The 20,362-nt window shown below is 45.9% G+C and overlaps 1 protein-coding gene across 1 annotated transcript in view; it reads left to right on the forward strand.

Annotated features, from left to right (window-relative positions):
• The window catches only part of LOC119167295 (endothelin-converting enzyme 2), a 40,636-nt gene that overhangs the window by 12,852 nt on the left and 7,422 nt on the right, over positions 1–20,362 (forward strand). The window contains exons 5-9 of the mRNA XM_075866745.1: positions 964–1,134; positions 10,567–10,798; positions 12,317–12,458; positions 12,927–13,076; positions 18,114–18,374. Of these exons, the coding sequence (XP_075722860.1) occupies positions 964–1,134; positions 10,567–10,798; positions 12,317–12,458; positions 12,927–13,076; positions 18,114–18,374 (956 nt within the window). The remainder of the gene's footprint in view (positions 1–963; positions 1,135–10,566; positions 10,799–12,316; positions 12,459–12,926; positions 13,077–18,113; positions 18,375–20,362) is intronic.

Raw genomic sequence — 20,362 nt, forward strand, 5'->3', positions numbered from 1 at the left:
CAGGTAACAAAATTTTCTTTGGTGGAATCGACAAAAGCATTAAGGCTATAACTTGCTTTCAAAATGGTACGGTGGAACAACAACTTCTGAAGGCTATAGTATAACTGTCAGATAACTACTTTGTATATTCTAGTATGATTTTCATTTTTGACTAACGACGGCACTGTTCTAAAATTTTTATGGGTGATTGTAGACGTCCAAAAATATTAAACCAACCACTAAAAAGCAACCCTGGTATTAAGAAATTTGACTCATTCTGCGCAATCCCTGAAATGAGGAGTCTTTATTACGCATTGTTGGCGCTTACTTTAATGTTTACATCAGCAGTATTATATATATATATATATATATATATAATATATATATATATATATATATATATATATATATATATATATATATATATATTGTAACAACAAAGATGCCTCAATTACCACGTGTTTGTTTATATGAATTGAAATGTGGTGTGCACATCTGTTCAGACTCCAAGAGTGGAAAAATAGCGGGCCTTTTAACAACATTGTGCTGCCTATTGCTGCAGAAGACCACTTAGATGAAAACACTACAATGTTCGACGATAGTTCGACGTGCCGCCTTCTAAGAGCAACATCAACATTGTTATTTTTATTAGTTCAAAACTAATACAACCAAGAAACAAACTGGGCATGCATTTTGGGCATTTGCTCCTTATTATGCTAGAACTGAAGCTTACTTGTTGGAGCATAATAGACATATATTACACGATAACTAACGTTTGTTATTCAATCTCAAACATAACGCTTTTTTTTTAATTCTTTCTTGGAATGTGACATATAGTGCTTTGGAAATACGCTCTATACCAATTATACGCATTTGCAGATAGTGCCTCCCAATTCGTACCTATATAGGGGCTGTCAATGTGCTCACAGCTCGTAGTTCTTCATGGCTTGATAGATAACTAAACTGCGCACGCGCGTATTCCAGCGAACGCAGATCAAAGCAGCTCGGAGGGCACGTTGGACACCAGGGACCAGATGTCACTGATCCTGATGGCGATGGTAGCTGGGTTCCTCCTCGTCTTCATGGTTGTCCTCGTGTTTATTTTCTTCGTCGGAGCAACCGCGATACCTGATGGCATCGCGTGCGTCACTGAAGGTGCGCCACAGGAATTTTGGCGTGTTGCGAATCTTCGCGGTGTATTCAAAAAGTACTCTTTTCTGGGCTAGTTCGTTCATGAACGCACGGGCCACAAAAGTATGAATGTTCGTGCTCCACGAAAAAACGAAAGAATTTGTCAAGGGGAGAGCAGTGTATCTCTTGGTCTCTTCCCTCGTTCTTTCGTCGTGCAAAAACGGCCATATTTTTGTGGGCCTGTGCAGATTTCTGGTGTATGCTTGTGTGATGAACTACAGCATGCAATAGTGAGCCGGGGGAACTGTATTGCAAAAAGTAAAATCAGCGCTTACTAAAGAGAGGAATGAAGATTCATGCAAGATGGCACAGTTGTACTGTGCGTTCCTTCGTTTGTCTTGTCTATTCTGCACTGTTTTTACCTATTGCATTGTGTGATTAACTAGGCCAACAAAACATACTTTTGGAATTCCTTCCGACTGGTAGCTTAATTCCAACGCCTTGAGACCCCGGGACAGGTTTTGATGGATGCCTTATCGGAAAGCGCTGTTATCGCGTTCTGAGCTCGAAAACCCATGTCCACGAAGCATTTTACGCTTAATACACAATGTCTTACAACACTGCTGCAGGGTATACCAGAGCGTGTACATGTAATTTCAATAAGTGCACGTTAACAAGCATGCGTGCAGCGCATAAGACATTTACACGATGAGGCGCGATGACAGATATGCATTGCATTTTAGTGGGCTACTGGCACAGCCTGAAAAAGCACAATATACCTTCCGTGCATGTTATGTGACGGTCGTCTACGCCTAGAACTGAAGTTCGCAGATGTTCTCAGCCGACGCACGGAGCAAGTACGAAGTTTTCATATGTGGGGTTTAACGTCCCAAAACTACCATATAATTATGAGAGACGCTGTAGTGGAGGGCTCCGGAATTTTCGACCACCTGGGGTTCTTTAACGTGCACCCAAGTCTGAGCACACGGGTCTACAACATTTTCGCCTTCATCTAAAATGCAGCCGCCGCAGCCGCGACTTGATCCCGCGACCTGCGGGTCAGCAGCCGAGTACCTTAGCCACAAGATCACCATGGCGGGGCAGCAAGCAAAAGTTATGCCCGTATTTCCAAACTAACGTTTGCCCTATATGTTTCCCTTCAGTTTATTACACTTTACCTGTGTGTTAATGGTACGAAAATAGTAACATAGTGAAAAATAACTGCGAGATTTATCTCTGAATACAGGCATTCCTTGTTTATTGGACCCACTAAAGACCGAAAAACAGATGATGAGGTTGTCAGATTGTGAATTCGGGCACGAGCCATTGAACACATTGACGAGGTTTGAATGACTGTAATTTATTACCAGCGATACGTAAGGAATATAACTAATCTGCGTACGCATAGAAAGTTGCATTAGGTGACACACAGCGTCCTCGATTTGCCCCCGGCTAGGGTACACCAGAGCTGGGCTTTCGCAACTTATCTTATACGGAAGATACACAATGAGCCGTGGGCGCTTGCGCCACTCGCACAGCGAAGACAAAGATTAAGAAAGCATCGCACTAGCGTTGCCAAGGACGCAAGACGTAGCTGGACTCTTTGTGTCTCGTCCGTTTTTTTAGGGCAAAGCTCCTTTTAAGGCGTGGGTCTGTCCATCCTCCATTTTCGTATGTAGCCACCGGTAGCACATACCCGCTCTAGATCGAGTATGTGCCACAGTGGATGCGAGATGGGAGATGGCGGTACTTGGAGTGTTCACTAGATGGACGCACGGATGAACGGACAGACAGACTAGAAGACGGACGGACGGCTGGACGGATGCGCGGAACGGGCATGTGCCACAGGGTGTGCGAGATGGCGGTACTTCGAGTGTTCACTAGATGGACACACGAGCGGACGGATGGACAGACAGATTAGAAGACGGACGGACAGATGGACGGACGTGCGGACGTACGGATGGACGTACGAACGGACGGGCAGGCGGATGCATGGACTCACGGACGGACAGATGGAAGGACGCATGGATGGACGCACGGATGGTCGCGTGGGCGGACGGAAGCAAGAATGAATGGACGTACGGAAGCACGGACGGGCTGATAGGCGCTTCGCCCCACTCACATCATTCACTCCGTGGATATGCTGTGACTGTTTTCTTCCCTTCTCGCTTTCTTTCCTTCTCTCTTTTTTTATTTTTTGTTGCTTTTTTTCCTCCTTTATTTATATCAAATTCTATTTTTCTCCTTTTTCTTCCCTTCTTTCTCTCTTTACACTTCTCGCTTTCTTCCTCAATTTTTTGCCCTTTATACGTGGTTTTGCCATCGTTACTCCAACCGACAGCAGCATACGACATCCTGGGCTCCTGAAGTGCTGCACACATTGAACTGCGACAGCTTTGCGACTTTGTTTTCAAGCCAATCTATCGTGCTCTCGCCGCAAATAGCTGCCTCTTTAGCTCCTCCATTTGCTTGTTGGCGATGCCAATATTTGAGATGTGAAGGCTTCGTAAATAGGAATTCACGGCGTCTCCTTAGCTTCCCTTCCGCCATGGGTAATTACAGTGTAGTTTTTTTTTTCTTGGCGCTCAAACTCCTGACGTGTGGTCATCGAATACCCGGGTGCCACAGGTTCCATTTCGATGTCGGTCAGTTTTACCTGGCTGCAACTTCATATTTCACGGCAAACTCGACCATCTGTTGAAATAGGTGTAAGTGTTCTCGCATGAATGCGGCTTTAGGAACAGTGCAATAAATTCTTGAACTTGCGCGGATATGACGTTACTGCAGTCTGAAACTTCGCTATAGGTCTGTAGCATTCATTGCAATATTGGTACGCTGAGCAGATAGTCACGCTTTCACAGCTACCCGATGCTCTTTACGTTCTCTAAGTGTAGCTCTAGAATGCGCGGACAAGCACTAGACCTCTAAAGAGCAAGGAGACGGCTGGGACGTGTCAGGGCCTGAATATTAATGTGCGAATATCGACATTCCGCTCTACAGGTAACTGCGCGACGCCTACTTGACGGCAAACTGACAAACGAGACCATGGTGGAACTAGAAATGTATTGCAAAATACCAAGTTCACGGGTTTTCAGAAGCATGTATAGTTGCGCACCAACTGGCCTCAATATGTATTCTGGAGTCGGCCGGTCTGTCTATTGGATTTCCGTACAAACTCAAAACAGCAGTCTGTATACGTATCAGGTTTTTTCTGGTGTAGTAGCGGTGTACGCTCAAGTACTCCGTATGCTCAATCAGAATTCACATGAATGTTTAAGCGTATAGCAGTTGTTATATAGAACGATGGTGTTCCCTCAATACCATATTCTTCATACTATAGCGTGTACTTAACACACTTTTCTTTAAGTACTAATAAAACCATAAATCTACAGATTAGAGCACATACTGCGAAGATTAACGGTGCGATGATTACGCAATATCGTCATTATTGAAGAGATAATGAAAATTAAAGTTTAATTTGCTTACATATGTGTCGCTAGCATCAATATATTAGTAAAACGTTACAGGCCCACGAGCCTATGTTCGAGTCATCTTAAGAGATTAACATCGGACTTATAAAGCTCGATTCTGCGTTCAAAAGGGCTAAAGCACTTTAGGGTTTCTTCTCGTTTTGATTTATTGGGATCACAAAGTCGTCTCTGGAGGATAAATGTCGTGGCATACAATTTAGAAAGGAAGAAGGAAGCAACAAAAGGAAGAAGGCAGGGAGGTTAACCAGAAAGACATTGGCTTGGCTACCCTACACTGGAGGATTAGGGAAGGGGACAAGAAAGATGAGAAAGAGGGAGGAGGAGAAAAAGAAAAAAAAAGGAGAGATTCACAATAATTTCACTGCAGCGTGTAGAACTCCACCGCATGTCAGAGGCGTTCACACAAACCCGTCTTTCTCAAAAAACACAATAGGGCTTTCACTGCCTTGTGGACTCTCGAGGGATGTGTATGGTGCTGTAGTAGCACCTGCATAGAAAGAGTCCCATCATCCAGTCACCGCATTGCGTTGGCAAGTACTTGTCTGTCTAAGGCAAATCGAGGACAGTGGCACAGCAGGTGTTCGATATTTTCATCGGTGCCGCAAACATCGCATGCCACACTGTCAGTCATTCCGATTAACGTGGTATAAACTTTCATGAAAGCAACTCCCAGCCAAAGGCGATAGAGAAGCGAAGCTTCGCGTCAATGTAGGCCGAGTGGAGGCCGAAGTTGGAGTGAAGGGTCAAGCCCGTGTAGTCTTGTGCGTCGTATGCTTGGTGTGTTCCACGCAGTGTGAGACTGCGGGCCAGTTGACGAGTCTGCCTCGCCGCGTCCGCTCTTGAAAGCGGAATCGGAACGCTGTTTGCTTCTTCATGTGACGTGTGAGCAGCACGATCTGCAGAATCAATTTCGCTTGTACCACAATTTCCAAGTATCCATTGGAACACAATGTCGTGGCTTTTTTGTATTAAGTGGTGAAGATTCATGGTTTGATAGGTCAAGTGGTCGTGGCATCCACGTCGGAGAACTGACCACAGGCACTGTAACGCTGCTTTCGAGTGAGAAAAGACGGCCCATTCATTGTATTTCTTCAGAATTGGTGAGTTCCAGTGCCCTACGCATAGCCTCGAGTTCTGCCAACGTGGACGTCGTCGCATGGGAAGTATTAAAACGCCGAGTTTCCCCTTGAGATGGTATAAACACTGCTCCACCTGAACTGGACGACGTGGCCGAGCCATCTGTGTAAATGTGCACGTGGTTGCTATAATTCAATTCAGTAGGAATAGACTCAGTTGTTTTAGAACAAGTGTCGGCAAGTCCAATTTTCTCCGCATTCTTGGGATCGCTAAGTAAACTCGCGGCCGGCTCAAGCTCCAAGGAGGAAGCAGTGGCTTTAATGCAGGTGCGTACGCCTCAGTAAACGATGAGCGATGCTTGCAGACAGTGGCACCGTATGTCATGCGGGGCCTTTTAGTAGTGAGGCTCGCCTGGTGGTAGGAAGTGGTCTTGTCATTTGCCTGAAATGCATGCACATTGTCTCAGTAATAATATGCGTCTTGATTGAGTGATTTTGAGCGATGGCAATGGTTTAAGCCATTGAAGCAATGCGGGGTAATCCAAGGCGTATCTTAAGTGCTTAGACTTGAACAATCTGAATTGTGCGCAGGTTGGTTTTGCCAGTGTTAGATATTGTAGGTAAGCTGTACCGCGAGAAACCGTTAAACAGTGCTCTGTAAAGTTTCAGCATAAATGATATGGGCCCTCCCCAATTCTTTCCTGCAAGTAATTTGAACATATGACATGTTGCGGTCATCCGCTTCTTCCCATAGTTCACGTGTGGAGTCCACGACAAGTTTCTGTCTATTATGACTCCCAAGAACCTGTGGCTTCTGCTGAACGATATGTGTTCTTCGTTAATCGATATGCTGTAAGCAGAGATTGCTTTCCGCGTAAACACTACCACTGCACATTTCCCATAGGACCCTTCGAGACCTTGTTTATGAAGGTACCATGACGTCGCTGTATCAGCCTTCTGAAGGCGGGCGCGAAGCTGAAACGTTATCACACCTGATGTCGAAATAATTATGTCGTCAGCGTAGATAGAGAGTTCTATGGTGCTTGGTAGTCCCATTGTAGTTTTACGGTGCTCGAGTAGTAATGAAGGTTAGATGGAAAAGCGTAGGGCTTAGCACACCTCCCTGAGGAACTCTTCGGCAAGGTGTTGGGCCATTCGCTGTCATGACGAAGAATGATATCAGCTGGAAATAGCTGTACAGCTGCATATATATTTTGCCACCAAGACCTACTGTTTCCAAAGCACAAAGGATGGCTTCATATGTAACGTTGTCGTAAGCCCCCTTAACATCTAAAAACAGGGTGGCATACAACCTCTTACAGGCTTTCTGGTGTTCAACATATGTTACCAGTTCAATATTTTGGACGATTGATGAATGGCTGCGCCTGAATTCAGTCATAAATACTGAATAGATTTGGTAGTGCTCTAAATACCACTCCATTCGTGTTAAAATTATTCTTTCTATTGTTTTTCTCACACAACTGGTAAGCGCGATAGGACGGTATGAGGCATTATCCAAAGGAGATTTACCAGCTTTTAGTAGTGGAATGAGGTGACTTAACTTCAATGCTTGGGGAACCATACCATTCTGCCAGGAGTCGTTGTAAAGGCGTAGGAGTGTCTTCCTGGCTTCGACTCCAAGATAACAAAGGGCACGGTACGTAATGCCATCAGGTCCGGGTGCTGAAGAACGTCTGCACAGTACCAGTGCCGCTTCTAGCTCATCCATTTGAAACCGGCACTCCCTACGGGGATCACGTGAGGTTGGTGGATTGTCAAGTGTTTCCATTCTTGTTTCCGTAAAATTGAACTTGCCGGCGATTCTTCTACAGAACAATTCTGTGGCGTCAATCTCTCTGCATTGTAGGCGAAGCGCCAGAGATGTAAACGGGTGTCGCTGACCAAAAGTTGTGGTAAGACCACGGACAGTTCTCCATATCTGTGATAGGGGCTTTCGTGGATCTAATGACTCGCAGAAGGATGTACAACGTTGGCAAGCCAGTTTATTTATGTGCCGCTGCAATTTCTTTTGAATGCGTCTAGCCAGCCTCCAATCATCCCTGCACTTTGTTCGTCGGTACCTATTTTCTGCACGACGACGTATTACTCGAAGTTTCTTAAGCTCGATGTCGAAATCGGTGCGCTTGTAACTAGTCAAAAGTCAATGCGTGGTATTCTACAGGGCATCTTCTATCGAGTCCTCTAGGTTATAAGATAAGTCGTCCCTGCAACAGCCTTCCATTACAGCTTTGAATTTCGGCCAATCGGTGTATTTGAGGTCTCTGGAGGACTTGGAGCTGGTGAAACCTTCTATCCTCAAGTGTGTTAGAATATGGTCGCAGCCCCGCGTTTCCAGATTCAACAACCAGTGCACTTTTCTGGTTAATGAGTGAGAAACCAATGTATGGCCCAGGCAGCTGCTATAGGCTGATCCGTGGAAACACGTTGGGCTTCCATCATTACAAACGCAAAGTTCGTACTCCGAGGCAAAGGACACCAACTTTCTATCTCTAGAGTTGACCCTGGAGCCTCCCCATAAGGAATGGTGAGCATTAAAGTAACCAATGATCACCCATGGGCTTAGAGTTGATGTCAGAATACCACGTAAGCACTCGCAGTCGAGGCGGCTTGATGCAGATATGCAAGCTCTGATAATCGTGAAAGTAACATTCTTTTTCTTCACAGTAAGGCCCACATATTGATTCTCTTCATCAGGGGAGACTGCGTGGTGAACGTAAGTGAGGTCACGGCGCGTGAATACAATAACCTTGCTTTAGTATCCATGAGTGGGGGACATAAAGAGCTCATATCCTGACAGTTTGATTGAAGCAGACAGGTTGGGTTCGCAAATCGCAATAATGGGGAAACGGTTGACTAATACAAACTGTCTAAAGTCAGGCATGCGTGACTTAAGACCTCTGGCGTTCCACTGAAAGACAGATGCTTTCTTGACTTTCACTCGAAACGACGGTACCTCGCTGACCATGGTTTTACCCTCAAGCTGCAAGCACCGGACTCAAGGTGTCCAGCACTTGCAATGCAGTGTGCGCAGATGAAGTCTTCATATTGCTCATTTCGACACGCATGGCACTCATCGGGGATTGGAGCAAGGTTATCACTGGTTGATCTTCATCCGTTGCATCACTGGTTAGAGGCGCCATCAAGGGCGGCGGGATTGGATGGGACTCCGAAGTAGGTTGACCTCGTGGAAGTGAGGGCCACTGTTCGGAAGGTGGCACTGCTATCCCTCCCTGTCTTCTGTTTCGCAGTATTCGTCTTCATTGAGTTCGGTGTTTGTGGGTGATCCACTTTGATGGAAGATGACATCTCTCTATCGGCAGTGCAGTCCTGTCGTGGTCTACGGCCTCGGCACCATCGTCGGCGAAGTGTAGCGGCAGCTTCCCTGTGCGTTGAATTGTCCCACACCATACGCTTGAGTTCCGCGTGCTCGTTTCGCACCCGCGGGCAATCTTTCGATGAGGCTTCACGAGGGTCTTGGCAGTTTGGACATCGTACCGTGGTGGCGCTGCAGGCGTCTTTTCATTGAGATTCATGGCACTGCGTGCACACAACTTTGTTCTCACAGACACGTGTCCTATCTTGAGACACTTGTAGCACTGCAGTGGATTCGAAACGTATGGACGCACTGGGTGGCAAACATGGCCAACTTTGACGTACGAGGGTAGGCTGTCTCCCTCGAACACAAGCCTCAAGCAGCGTGAGTTGCCAAGTCTGGTAATGTGCGTGATGCGGGCACCATCTGAAGCTGCCTTTATTAATATGGGCAGGTATGAAAAGCTGGAATGAAAAGCTCCACAGCCAGTAGCGGCCATTGGCGGAACTTTCACACTGCCGATTTCTCTTATGTGCCGAAGGCTTTGCAGCCCACTACGGTACATACCGTCTACGGCAAGGACGTTCTTCCGAGCGTTGATCCTCACGTCTTTGATCTCATTCGGCGTGGTTTCCTCGAGAAGCACAGAAAGAACTTGCCTGTTGAGGAGTCGCAAACAGGCAAGTTCCGAAAATCCATGCAACGGATTCTGGGAACTTGCTTGCAAAGATTCTTGGGCAACACCAAGAATCCGTGCAACGATTTTTACGGCTACGTGTGCAGCTCGTGGCGTAGTAAAGGCGGTAGCTTCCACAGGGACGCAGTGTCATCGGATATGAACAGCATGGTGCGTAGCCAGTGCTGAGGTGCAGTCTTAACGGTGGAAACACTTGCCAATTACGCCGTTCGCAGCAGTTTTCATTTTGTAGTTCGATCCATGACGACTTTGAAGTAATCGTCTGATGACCCGAAGCCATCCGAGTACAAATTGGTTGCCTCGCTGTCCATGTCTCTCGGCGCGTTGCCACGTTTTCTGGACGAAGCCCGACGTGATGGTTGCACGCCAGGAACATTCTCAGGTGTGTCCTGAAGCATCACCGCAAAGGAGGGAGTGGTAGCTCACAGGATTTGCAGGAAAGCAACATGAAAAAACTGAGACAAAGGTACAAGCGTTCTGTGAAAGAATAACTAGCTAAGTATAAATGTCACTACCACAAGATCGACTTACGTAGCCAAGCAAATGCAAAGGGAAAGACAATATATTCTCAAATACATGCGGGTAAAAATGTGCTTTTATATTGCTAGTATTGTAAGTTAATAACGCATTTCTAGCAGTAGAGCATTCCGTATGCGCCGTTACGAGCACGTCGCATTTTATATATGAAAACTCGCTAACTTAGTCGAAGCCCTGTTATATGTTAAAACACTGCAGGCATGCCTTTGTTGGCATGTCATTTCGCAGATCTCGTTGTGCATACCACTTTGTTGTTCCAACAATTGAGCTTGCTCGGATTAGGTGACGACACCTTCATGTCATTGCGCTTCACCCATGCAGAGTGTCTCGAGGCCAAAGAGTATCTAGACAGTCTGTTGAACGACACCAAGAATCCATGCACCGATTTCTACGGCTACGTGTGCAGCTCGTGGCGTAGTAAAGGCGGTAGCTTTCACACCGAGGCAACGAGGGAAGCACTATTCCGGCTCAACAGGACACTGCTCCACCTGGGGCCGATCACGCGCACTGAGGAGATACGCCAGGGAATGCACCTTCTCAAGCCCATATACAGGTGAGCACTGGCTATTGCTATATTTGTGCAAGAGCAATGAAAAGAAAAACGGAATGCGTCAACACCTATGTAGGCGCCACTTGAAGCTAAGCGTTCTTCAACCAAAACGCACTTATTTCACTATTAGAAAAAAGACGACGTCCACGATCTCGCGCTTCAATGGGGAGGAGTTTCTTGCTTGGCCCCATTCTGCTGCAACGAACAAACGAATGTACAACGCTTATAAAAAGTTCTCAGGCCACTTTCTCATGTACTGTTATAGAATAGTGGCCGGGTAAATTTTCACAAACCCTACACATGAATCTAAACGCCAGTTGGATTTCGCTACAATTTACGTTGTGCTTGTTAAATCTCTACACAGTCAGACGTCTAGTCTTCGTTCAACTTGCGCAGCAGTAGCAGTGGTTTGAGGTGCGCACCTGCCTGTGAATACGGGGCTTTTGTAAAACATTCATAAATCATCCTTGACTTTTAAGTCATTTACCTTCTATACCCTTGTCATTTTCTTAGTTTGAGCGCCAAAGAACCTTTGAAAAAACATACGTGTGGCCTACGGTGACTGCTACGTACTTTTGTTTTTCTTCAATGCAGCGACATTAACTTCAATGTAGTGGATATGTTGAAGCCGTATGTGAGGAAAACGTATAGACCTCATCTTTCCTTTTTAGAACGCCAGATGGCCAAAATGCTTCAATATTTGAGCCTAGCTTCCGCTACATTCGCATATTTTGATGCTCTGCTTAAGTAACGAAAACATTCTTGAATCTCAACTCTGTACTTACCAAGAATAATGATCGTTGCTTTTTCCACCTTTAATCTGCATTCAACTAGTCGATTGTGTTGGCGCTTAAAGGGGCCATGAAACAAAACTTTTCATCATAATCTGCCCTATTTAAGTTTTATGTTTTCTGAGTGGCAAAATTTTAGCCCATTTGGTCAAGCACATAATTTATGATTAAATATGTTGTAATTCAATTTATAATTCAATATTGGGAGCCGTGACGTAACAAGCAGCTTGGTGTGCGAGAGTCACACTGCGGTGAACGATAATTTTCCGTGGTCACCGGTGCTTGAAATCAACATACTCAACTCAACCTTTCTATCACTTAGCAATGAACTTGAGCGACTTGCAGCGATCGAATCTTTGGTGCAAAGCAACTGCTCAATTCTATCTGGTGCATGGCATCGCACACGCATTAACAATGGGGTGGTCCTTGGAGGTACGCTGATCTTATAGCCGGCAACTTCTATATATAGGTCTTGTTTGGCCCTCAAACATTTTCTTTTACAGTGTACTTTTCCTACATTTAGAGACATAGTAAGCCTTCTGGTATTATACATTTCATTGCAAATCTGAAATAGTGACCTCACCGTGTTGTGGCCCCTTTACTGCAGTAGTGAAATTCCGGCGTCTTGGGCCTCCCCCCCCCCTTCATTTGTGGGCACTAATATTATTCGCATAATTAGCGCCATCGGAGCATTGTCATAATGTATTGAGCCCTTCTTGTGCACACGCAGTGGCTGCTACACCTTCATGTCCAAGGAAATTCCACTGAAAGATGCGTTGGAAGAGACGCAGACGTACCTCGATATCATGCAGCTGATGCGGGCCTCTAATTTCTTCGATGTGGTGCGCTTCCTGGTGCGACAGTCTCTGCAGGTAGGTACAGTTCATATGAAAAAATCGACACATCCCACCTACCTTGGGAATAGATGTTATGCCATTCGAAAACTGAAAAGAGAAGGGTAGCAAAAAATGCTTAGAAGCTGCTCTTGCTAAGTGGCGATATCATCTTCTAGAAGATGGCAGGTGAGGTCAAGTTGAACGAAAAGAGTTCGCTGGTTTGCCTAAAGTCATGAACGCGTCTTTGATGATGTGATGACCTGGTAGAGAAGGTAAAGGCTCTCGGTTATATATATATATTTATTTATTTTTTTATATAAAACTTAAAAGGCAGAATATGCTACCAGCGAAATACTTCTGCTCTTAGTTACAAGTACCACCTCGGCCCCAAAATATTGAGAGGCCTTTTCATTTTTATCGTTCTTTTGTTTCTCCGATGCGATGCGACATGTGTCTCTTGCCATGTTCACATGATCGTGGCTGGCTGACGCCATGTCACCGCAGATTGGCGTCGCCACGCTGTTCCGGATCCGGTTCTTTTACGAGGACGGTCGGCCCATGATGTACATCAACTCTGGCTTCACGATAACGCAGAAGATTGGTTTCATTTTCTACGGAGGCGAATATCGCAAAACTTTCGAAAGGGTCCTCCAGGTAAGCTCGTGTGTGGGGCTCGACCACTCACCTGGCTAAATTTTCGGTCGGATTATCTAACTGGCATTTTCACCATATACTTGTGTGCATGGTTAAAGACAAGAACTTGATTTTTTTTAATATAAAGTAGGAAAAGAAAGTTAAACCACCTCCCACCAAAGGGAACCATGTGAAGCAGCACATGGGTCGACTTAAAGTTCCATTCTTCACGAGCACCTTGCCCGAAGGTTAACGCGTTGTTGCAACTGGAGCACACCGTTAATTCACTGTAGTTTATTCGTGCGTCTGCAAAATCTCATTCCCCGACGCATCACACTCTTGGGCCGAGTTTGTTGCCGCCTAGACTAATCCAGTTGACAAGCTTTTTAGTACCTTAGAAGACCGTGGGGCTAGGCATATTGGTAAAGCATGATTATGAGTGAAGTTCAGTGCAACTGCAAGGAATGGACAAAAGCGAAGACGTCTACCACTCGGCCTGCTCTCTTCTCTCCCCTGCGGTCGGTGACGCTGAATCGCACTCATTACCTCCCTCGTAGTAGCCCTCTGCACCCTGTCGCATCCAGCATCGTGCTATTTAGGCCTAGAATTTGACACTACTCTCGTCACAGCATGATAGCCAATGAAACTTTTGCTCCGGTAAGTAAGAAAGCCGAATACGAAGGCACGATACTAGTTTTACACACTCTCTCGAAGAATGTGTGGGCACTTTCCATATCCTGCAAACCTGCATACCTTGCGCGAAGTCGCGGTGAGCACGCAGGGGTATTTAGAAGAGTGCGATGAGCTTAGGCCACATGGAGATTCATGGTTGCGAAAAATGACCACAGAAAGACGTGGGAACTTTGCTCTATCCCGTTTGTTCTCGTGGTAACATGCCGAAATACGTAATGTGTACTCAATGGAACAATTTTAAAAGCTCCACCGCCTCGAAGTGATCGAAAAAGATAATAAATACATTAGCTATCTAGCAAGAGGAGCTTACACGAAGAATCTCAAAAACAGAATGAAACTCGTTGAGATGCAAATTACAGAAAATAGAAGTGATGCTTTGCACAATTTTTTTGCCGTAGGCACTCAGAGTTGCATAAAGTACATGAGTACAGCTTTATTAGTAGATAGTTACAGGGCTGATCTGAACGTACCAGTGCGTGTTCTGGTAAACACAATAAATTGCACATGAGGCTAGTGCCTTCTCTGATTTGTCACGTACACATATCTTTGTATTTCTAAACATTGACAGAACGTAAAAAATGAGCCTGGGGTAATCCAACTCAATCAGTCCCACACAATATGAGAGCGAGCACAAGTACGAGAGAATGGACGAGAGAAGAAGAGCGCAGAACTTCGTCTCATTCAATGTCTCATGATTTTGCTCAGAGCCACTATGATCTGTGTTTCAACTTCTTCGATTCGCAACCTTGTTGAGTGCACTTGAAGTTGAAGCGAAGCGGGATTGCCATGGTTGATGTTGCAGCTTTCATTTAAACTTACATGACCTCTCACTAACTCATCATGCTATGAGGGAGAAATTTATCTAATCAAAACTATTCGGCCCGTCGCTTGCAAGGATAGGAGAGCCACTATTTTTTGTTGCTTGGCATTGAAAGCCCCAAGGCTATATACCGCGTGCTTACAGGAGGTTTTCAGAGGCCTAGAATGAGAACACTTAGGCATAAGAGTTAATGGAGAGTACCTTAGTAACCTGCACATTACTGAGTAACTCAGGGGACGAATTGCAACTTATGATTACCGAGTTAGACAAGGAGAGCAGGAAGATGGTTCTTAAAATTAATCTGTAGAAAACGAAAGTAATGTACAACAACCTCGGAAAAGAGCAGCGCTTCGAGATAGGTAATAGTGCTCTTGAAGCTGCAAAAGACTATACCTACTTAGGACAGGTAATAACCGCGGAGCCTAACCACGAGACTGAAGCAACTAGCAGAATAAAAATGGGGTGGAGCACATTTGGCAAGCACTCTCACATCATGACAAGTAGATTGCCACTATCTCTCAAGAAGAAGGTGTAGAGAAAAGGAGTTTCGATTGAGCAATGTGAGGAACTCAGATCAACCAGGAAATATAGGATGCAGTTGACATCAATGATTTGGAAGCCAAGATCAAAATGTTGAGGAAAGGATGAGCTGCCGTGCCCATGGCGAAGCCCACCCGTTGACCTTTTCTTTATTTTGAACACTGATCTAATGCCCTAATGATGATAGCGACTATCTTCATCGTTCACACAATATCTAACATCCTCCGCGCCACCGCAATTGTTGATGATGAACACTAACACACACTAAGTTTGAAGCACACGCTGTTCAAGAGTTCTTGTCAGTCCAGGTCAGTCCATGTGAGAAAATTCGTGATATCCAACCGCGTCTGCTTTTCCAGTGGTGCTTTCGGCGTTTGTTCCACACTCGTGCTTCTGAACGCGTTGACCTTGATGAACCTGCATTGTCGTTGAGCAAGGTTTCTTGGCATGAAAATTCGCAGATAATACTCTTCCAGAAAGAGCTCGTGTAGCTATACTTGAGTAACATTTTCCTCTGCTTTCTGTTCGTTGCTGCATTTACCTTGTAACCCTTCTGCTTCCGCCTTCATCTGATCTCTCTCATGCGCCGCTGTTGCTCTGAGTCAGCATTTATCAACTTTGTGAAAACAAGATATGTGTTGCTTACTCTCTTCAATATTAGCCTCTGTAGCTTTCTCGAAGAACCTAAGCTTTCAGCAGCGCAAGAAGGCTGGCTTTTGTGTCGTCGTGGCCTTTTGTTTCTTTCTTCTGTTTCTTGTCGCTTTGAGAATGGACCTTAATTTTCCTCCATCGGGCACTTGTACGCAGGGCGAAGAGGACTTTGCAACGTCTCAATCTGCAAGCTTTGGCTTGGGCGTATCCTGAATATCTAGTAGGTGGCAATTTTGGTGCACGTTAAAGAACCCCAGGTGGTCTAAATTTCCGGAGCCCTCCACTACGGCGTCTCTCATAATCATATAGTGGTTTTGGGACGTTAAACCCCACATATCAATCAATCAATCAGGTGGCACTTTGGGTCTGCAAGTCTTCCCTCTTTTCAATCATTCCAATTTTCAAGCCTTCAAACTCGAACACCAGAGTTGTAGATGTCTTGACAACAGGTTCATGGGTATGGCACGCTAACGACAGCTCTGCAGGCGTGGCCCGGGTCCCTGTAAGTAGCGGTTGTTCTGCACTGGCTCCTTCGATGGTCGTTACTTCAGTGAAGGTCCTGATCGATTGGCTTCTACCACGCTCAAGAATATGTCCTGAGGCTGACTCGACTGGCATCTGTGCTACAAGATTGCTGTTTAATAGGCCTTTGCTGGATGGTGGTGACGCAGACGCAGAGAGTGCCTTCCTTTCTGCCTCCATTTTAATCTGCAGTCTTGTTGTCCCCAAACGAGCCTGCCATACCTTCGGTGCGTCGGCGATTTCATATTCGGTTTTGACTTTCGCTAGAATAATCTTGTGCTCTTAAACAGGTTCCTCCATCTTTGCTTCCAAGTGATCGATGTCAACTGTGTCCTCTACTTCCTTGTCGATTCTTTTGAGTTCCTCATATTGCTCAATCAACACTCGGTGAATACGTCGTAACTCACAGATTGGTGGGCGATACAATCCGAAGACGTTCGATATCTGCAAAGACCTGCGCGACGGCCTTGCGTGTTCGACTCCACCTTCCGTAGAGGGCCTCCATGATCCAGTTCAGTGTCGTAAATGGGAGAGATCACTGGCTGGCCGGGTCACGAAGCAAAGTTGAAGTCAACACGGCATCCATTGCAGCAGGTTCGCACAACAAATATCTGTCACTTGTCGGGCAGTCGTTCTTCACAATCTTGTGCACATTTCACTGGCCGGCCATCGTCGTGAAAAGCGAGTCAAGACTGAGCCGAAGAAGACGTGAGGGCTCCCGTCTCGCGAGGCTCCAGATGATGCCTGCACTCACGGGGCCGCACTGGTTAAATACACGTCATCGACCTATGGGCTGTTTTCACTTGTGAACATCGGGTCGTCGTTGTGAAGGAAGGGCGAGTGAGGATGAAGCCGCAGTAGACGTGAGGGCTCCCGTCTCGTGAACCTCCAGACGATGCCAGCACTCACGTCAGTCCATGGGTGTTACTAGTAGTCTTAGTGGCAATCGAAGTTGGGCTTTCAGGTCACAGATGTGGTTAGGCCTCGCATATCAGCTTTAGCCACGGCGGCTTCACAAAAAGTTCTCGAGGCTGCAACTGCGGTCGAAATCCGTGAATCCCGCTCCGTCTCACCTCCAAAGGTGTTTCCTCCCGGGTTTCAGCACCAGAACGTAGAGAAAAGTACGAGCCACCGTGCCCATGACAAAGCCCACCCGATCGACATCTTTATTCCGAACACTGGTGCTCTCTTAATGATGATAGTAGCGTTCTTTCTCGTTCACGCAATATTTAACAGAAGGTATATAACAGCTGCATCTTGTCGGTAGTTAGCTACGGAGCAGAAACCTGGAGACTTACAAAGAGGGTTCAACTTAAATTGAGGACGACGCAGCGAGCAATGGAAAGGAAATTGGCAGGTGTTACCTTAAGAGACAAGAAAAGAGCAGAGTGGACTAGCGAACAAAATGGGGTTAAGGATGTAATAGTTGAATTAGAGAAGAGGAAATTGACATGGGCCGGGCATGTAGCACGTATACAGGATAACCACTGGTCATTAAGGGTAACTAACTGGATTCCTAGAGATGGCAAGCGGGTTAGGGGGGGACAGAAGGTTAGGTGGGCAGATAAGATTAGGAAGTTTGCGGGTATAAATTGGCAGCAGCAAGCACAGGACCAAGTTGACTGGCGGAACATGGGAGAGGCCTTTGTCCTGCAGTGGATGTAGTCAGGCTGCTTATGATGATGATTGAAAGCGTGTTGCTTTTTGTATATTCGTCTTAATGTGCCATTTGTTGTTTGCGCATGGACCTTCTTAGCTCATGTATCACGCGTTGCGTGATGAAAAGTACCGCTTGACCATACCCTCTTTTTTCCGTGTTTATTTTCCGCCAGCTCTGGCTCAATCAAAGCGACGTCGATGACCACGTGGACCTGCTCAGGAACATGGACGTCGAGGTGGAGAAGATCTTCGAGAAGGGGAACGATACCGAGGTGCGCATGTCTTTGGACCGAGCAGTGAGAGACGTGGTCAGCGGAGTCACGACTGAGAATTGGGTCACTGCAGTGAGAGACTCTCTTCGCCAAGGCATCGTAGTCTCGGCCACGGATGATATAATAACCACTGGCTACAACGTATACCAGCCCGCTATGCAAGTAAGTAAACGATCGCGGACGTGCCTCAATTCAACGACGCATTTTTTAACAGAGGACAGGATGTACTTTGAGTTGCTGTACGTCTCCATGCAGTAAGGGAAAGCTGACCATCGACGTAAGGGAATGCTCTTTCTCGCTAATGGTTGTACCAATAAAAGGTAATTTATTGTGACAAAAAAATTGGCAGATCTCACGTACAGTGGGAATCGATGGTATGCGAAGCGCGAATGAGAAAGGTTGATATGTCACTTTAAAATCTGCACAACGTTATGAAGTGGAGGTAAATGATGCCGTACATGACTTCCGTGTCATGATTATCATGTCTGGATGTGTCGTTTACCTACGTCACCTCTTTACGTCACGCAATACAAAATTTCGTACATGTGGACCTAGTGAAACCACCGTGAGCACGCTATGAGCGTGGAATGTTGTCATGTTCTTACATGACACGCGTGTCAGAATTATCAGGTTTGCGCCAGTCATATACTTTCATCATTCATTGACGTCATGTAATACCACATTTGGTATATGTAGAGCAAGCAAAACGTTCGTGAGCGCATCATGAAGGGCATAATATACTCCAATGTAGCGTTGACGCGCGTACACACTGGGCACAGCGACGCTACGTTAGCAAAACGTGAGCACTCTATAGTATGACTCCAGGTGCGACTGGCGCGACCAGCGTCCGTCGGCGCGAAATGCGACATTCTACATTTCGCGCTGATGCGTTACCCACACAACACTGATTCTCCATCTTTTCGTGACGGAGGGACGTCGGACGCGCTGAAATGCGCATGCGTCAAAGCAACGCAGCGCGGCGCGCGCCGGCCAGTATATGGCAGGACTGGTGCCTGGCGTGGCAACGCCAGCGTGACCCGACGAAATGAACGCCGGTGAGCACGCACACCTCATCACGTCGAAGTATATTGGCGCCTTGACTGCGGCATGTTGTCATGTTCTCACATGAGACGCATCTCATGATTATAATGTTTGCACCAACAACGCCTCCTATATTTCCCGTGCATGCCGGATGAACGCGAAACGCCGGTCATCTATGGCGACGCTGCCTACGTAGGGGTAAGAGTCAATGTATTTAGCCTTTAAGATTGGCAATTTTGGCGTTTGCTACTAATTTCAGAGGATGACTTGTATTAAAAAGTCGCTTGTTAAATGATGGCATCACTTACGTAGGGTTAAATATAATTACGTTTACGCCTTTTTAAAACTTTTTCACGTTATTTTTGTTGCATGTAAGCTCCAAAAACGTAAAAACCTATTTGAAGACACCCCTACTTGGAAGGCACCACCACAGTAGTTCCGACGACCGCCGCTTTCCAATTGACCGCCGATAATCCGGCAGGCATGGGAAATCTAGGAGGCGTTGGCACCAGTCACATACATTAATCATCCATTGACGTCACGTAATACCAAATTTGACATATGTAAAGCTAGCGAAACGGCCATGAGCGCATCATGACTGTGGCATGTAATCATGCTGTTACATGCACACATCTCATGACTATCAAGTTTGCGCCAGTCACATACCTTCGTCATCCATTCACATACCATAATACCAGATTTGGTATATGTGACACTAACTAAATGCCCACGAGCGCATCACGAGCGTGACATGTAGTCATGTTGTTACATGACACGCATGTCATGATTTTCACGTTAGGGTCTGTCGCCTTTGTTCGCCATGAAATCATGTCATAAAATACCAGTTTTGCAACATGCCACGTGGACGAAACCACCGCAAGAGCTGCAGCACCATGAAATGTAAATCATGACATTCATGACATTCATATCATGATTTTCATGGTATGACTAGTCAAATGTGTTCTTCATACAGTCATGTTAGGCCATACCAAGTTTGGTATTGACATCATTATCGAAACGGCCAGGAGAGCTAAAGTCGTAGGCGGATGTATAGATAGATAGATAGATAGATAGATAGATAGATAGATAGATAGATAGATAGATAGATA

The sequence above is a fragment of the Rhipicephalus microplus genome, chromosome 6 (genome assembly GCF_043290135.1).
Source record: "Rhipicephalus microplus isolate Deutch F79 chromosome 6, USDA_Rmic, whole genome shotgun sequence".
In the NCBI taxonomy this organism is placed as follows: domain Eukaryota; kingdom Metazoa; phylum Arthropoda; class Arachnida; order Ixodida; family Ixodidae; genus Rhipicephalus; species Rhipicephalus microplus.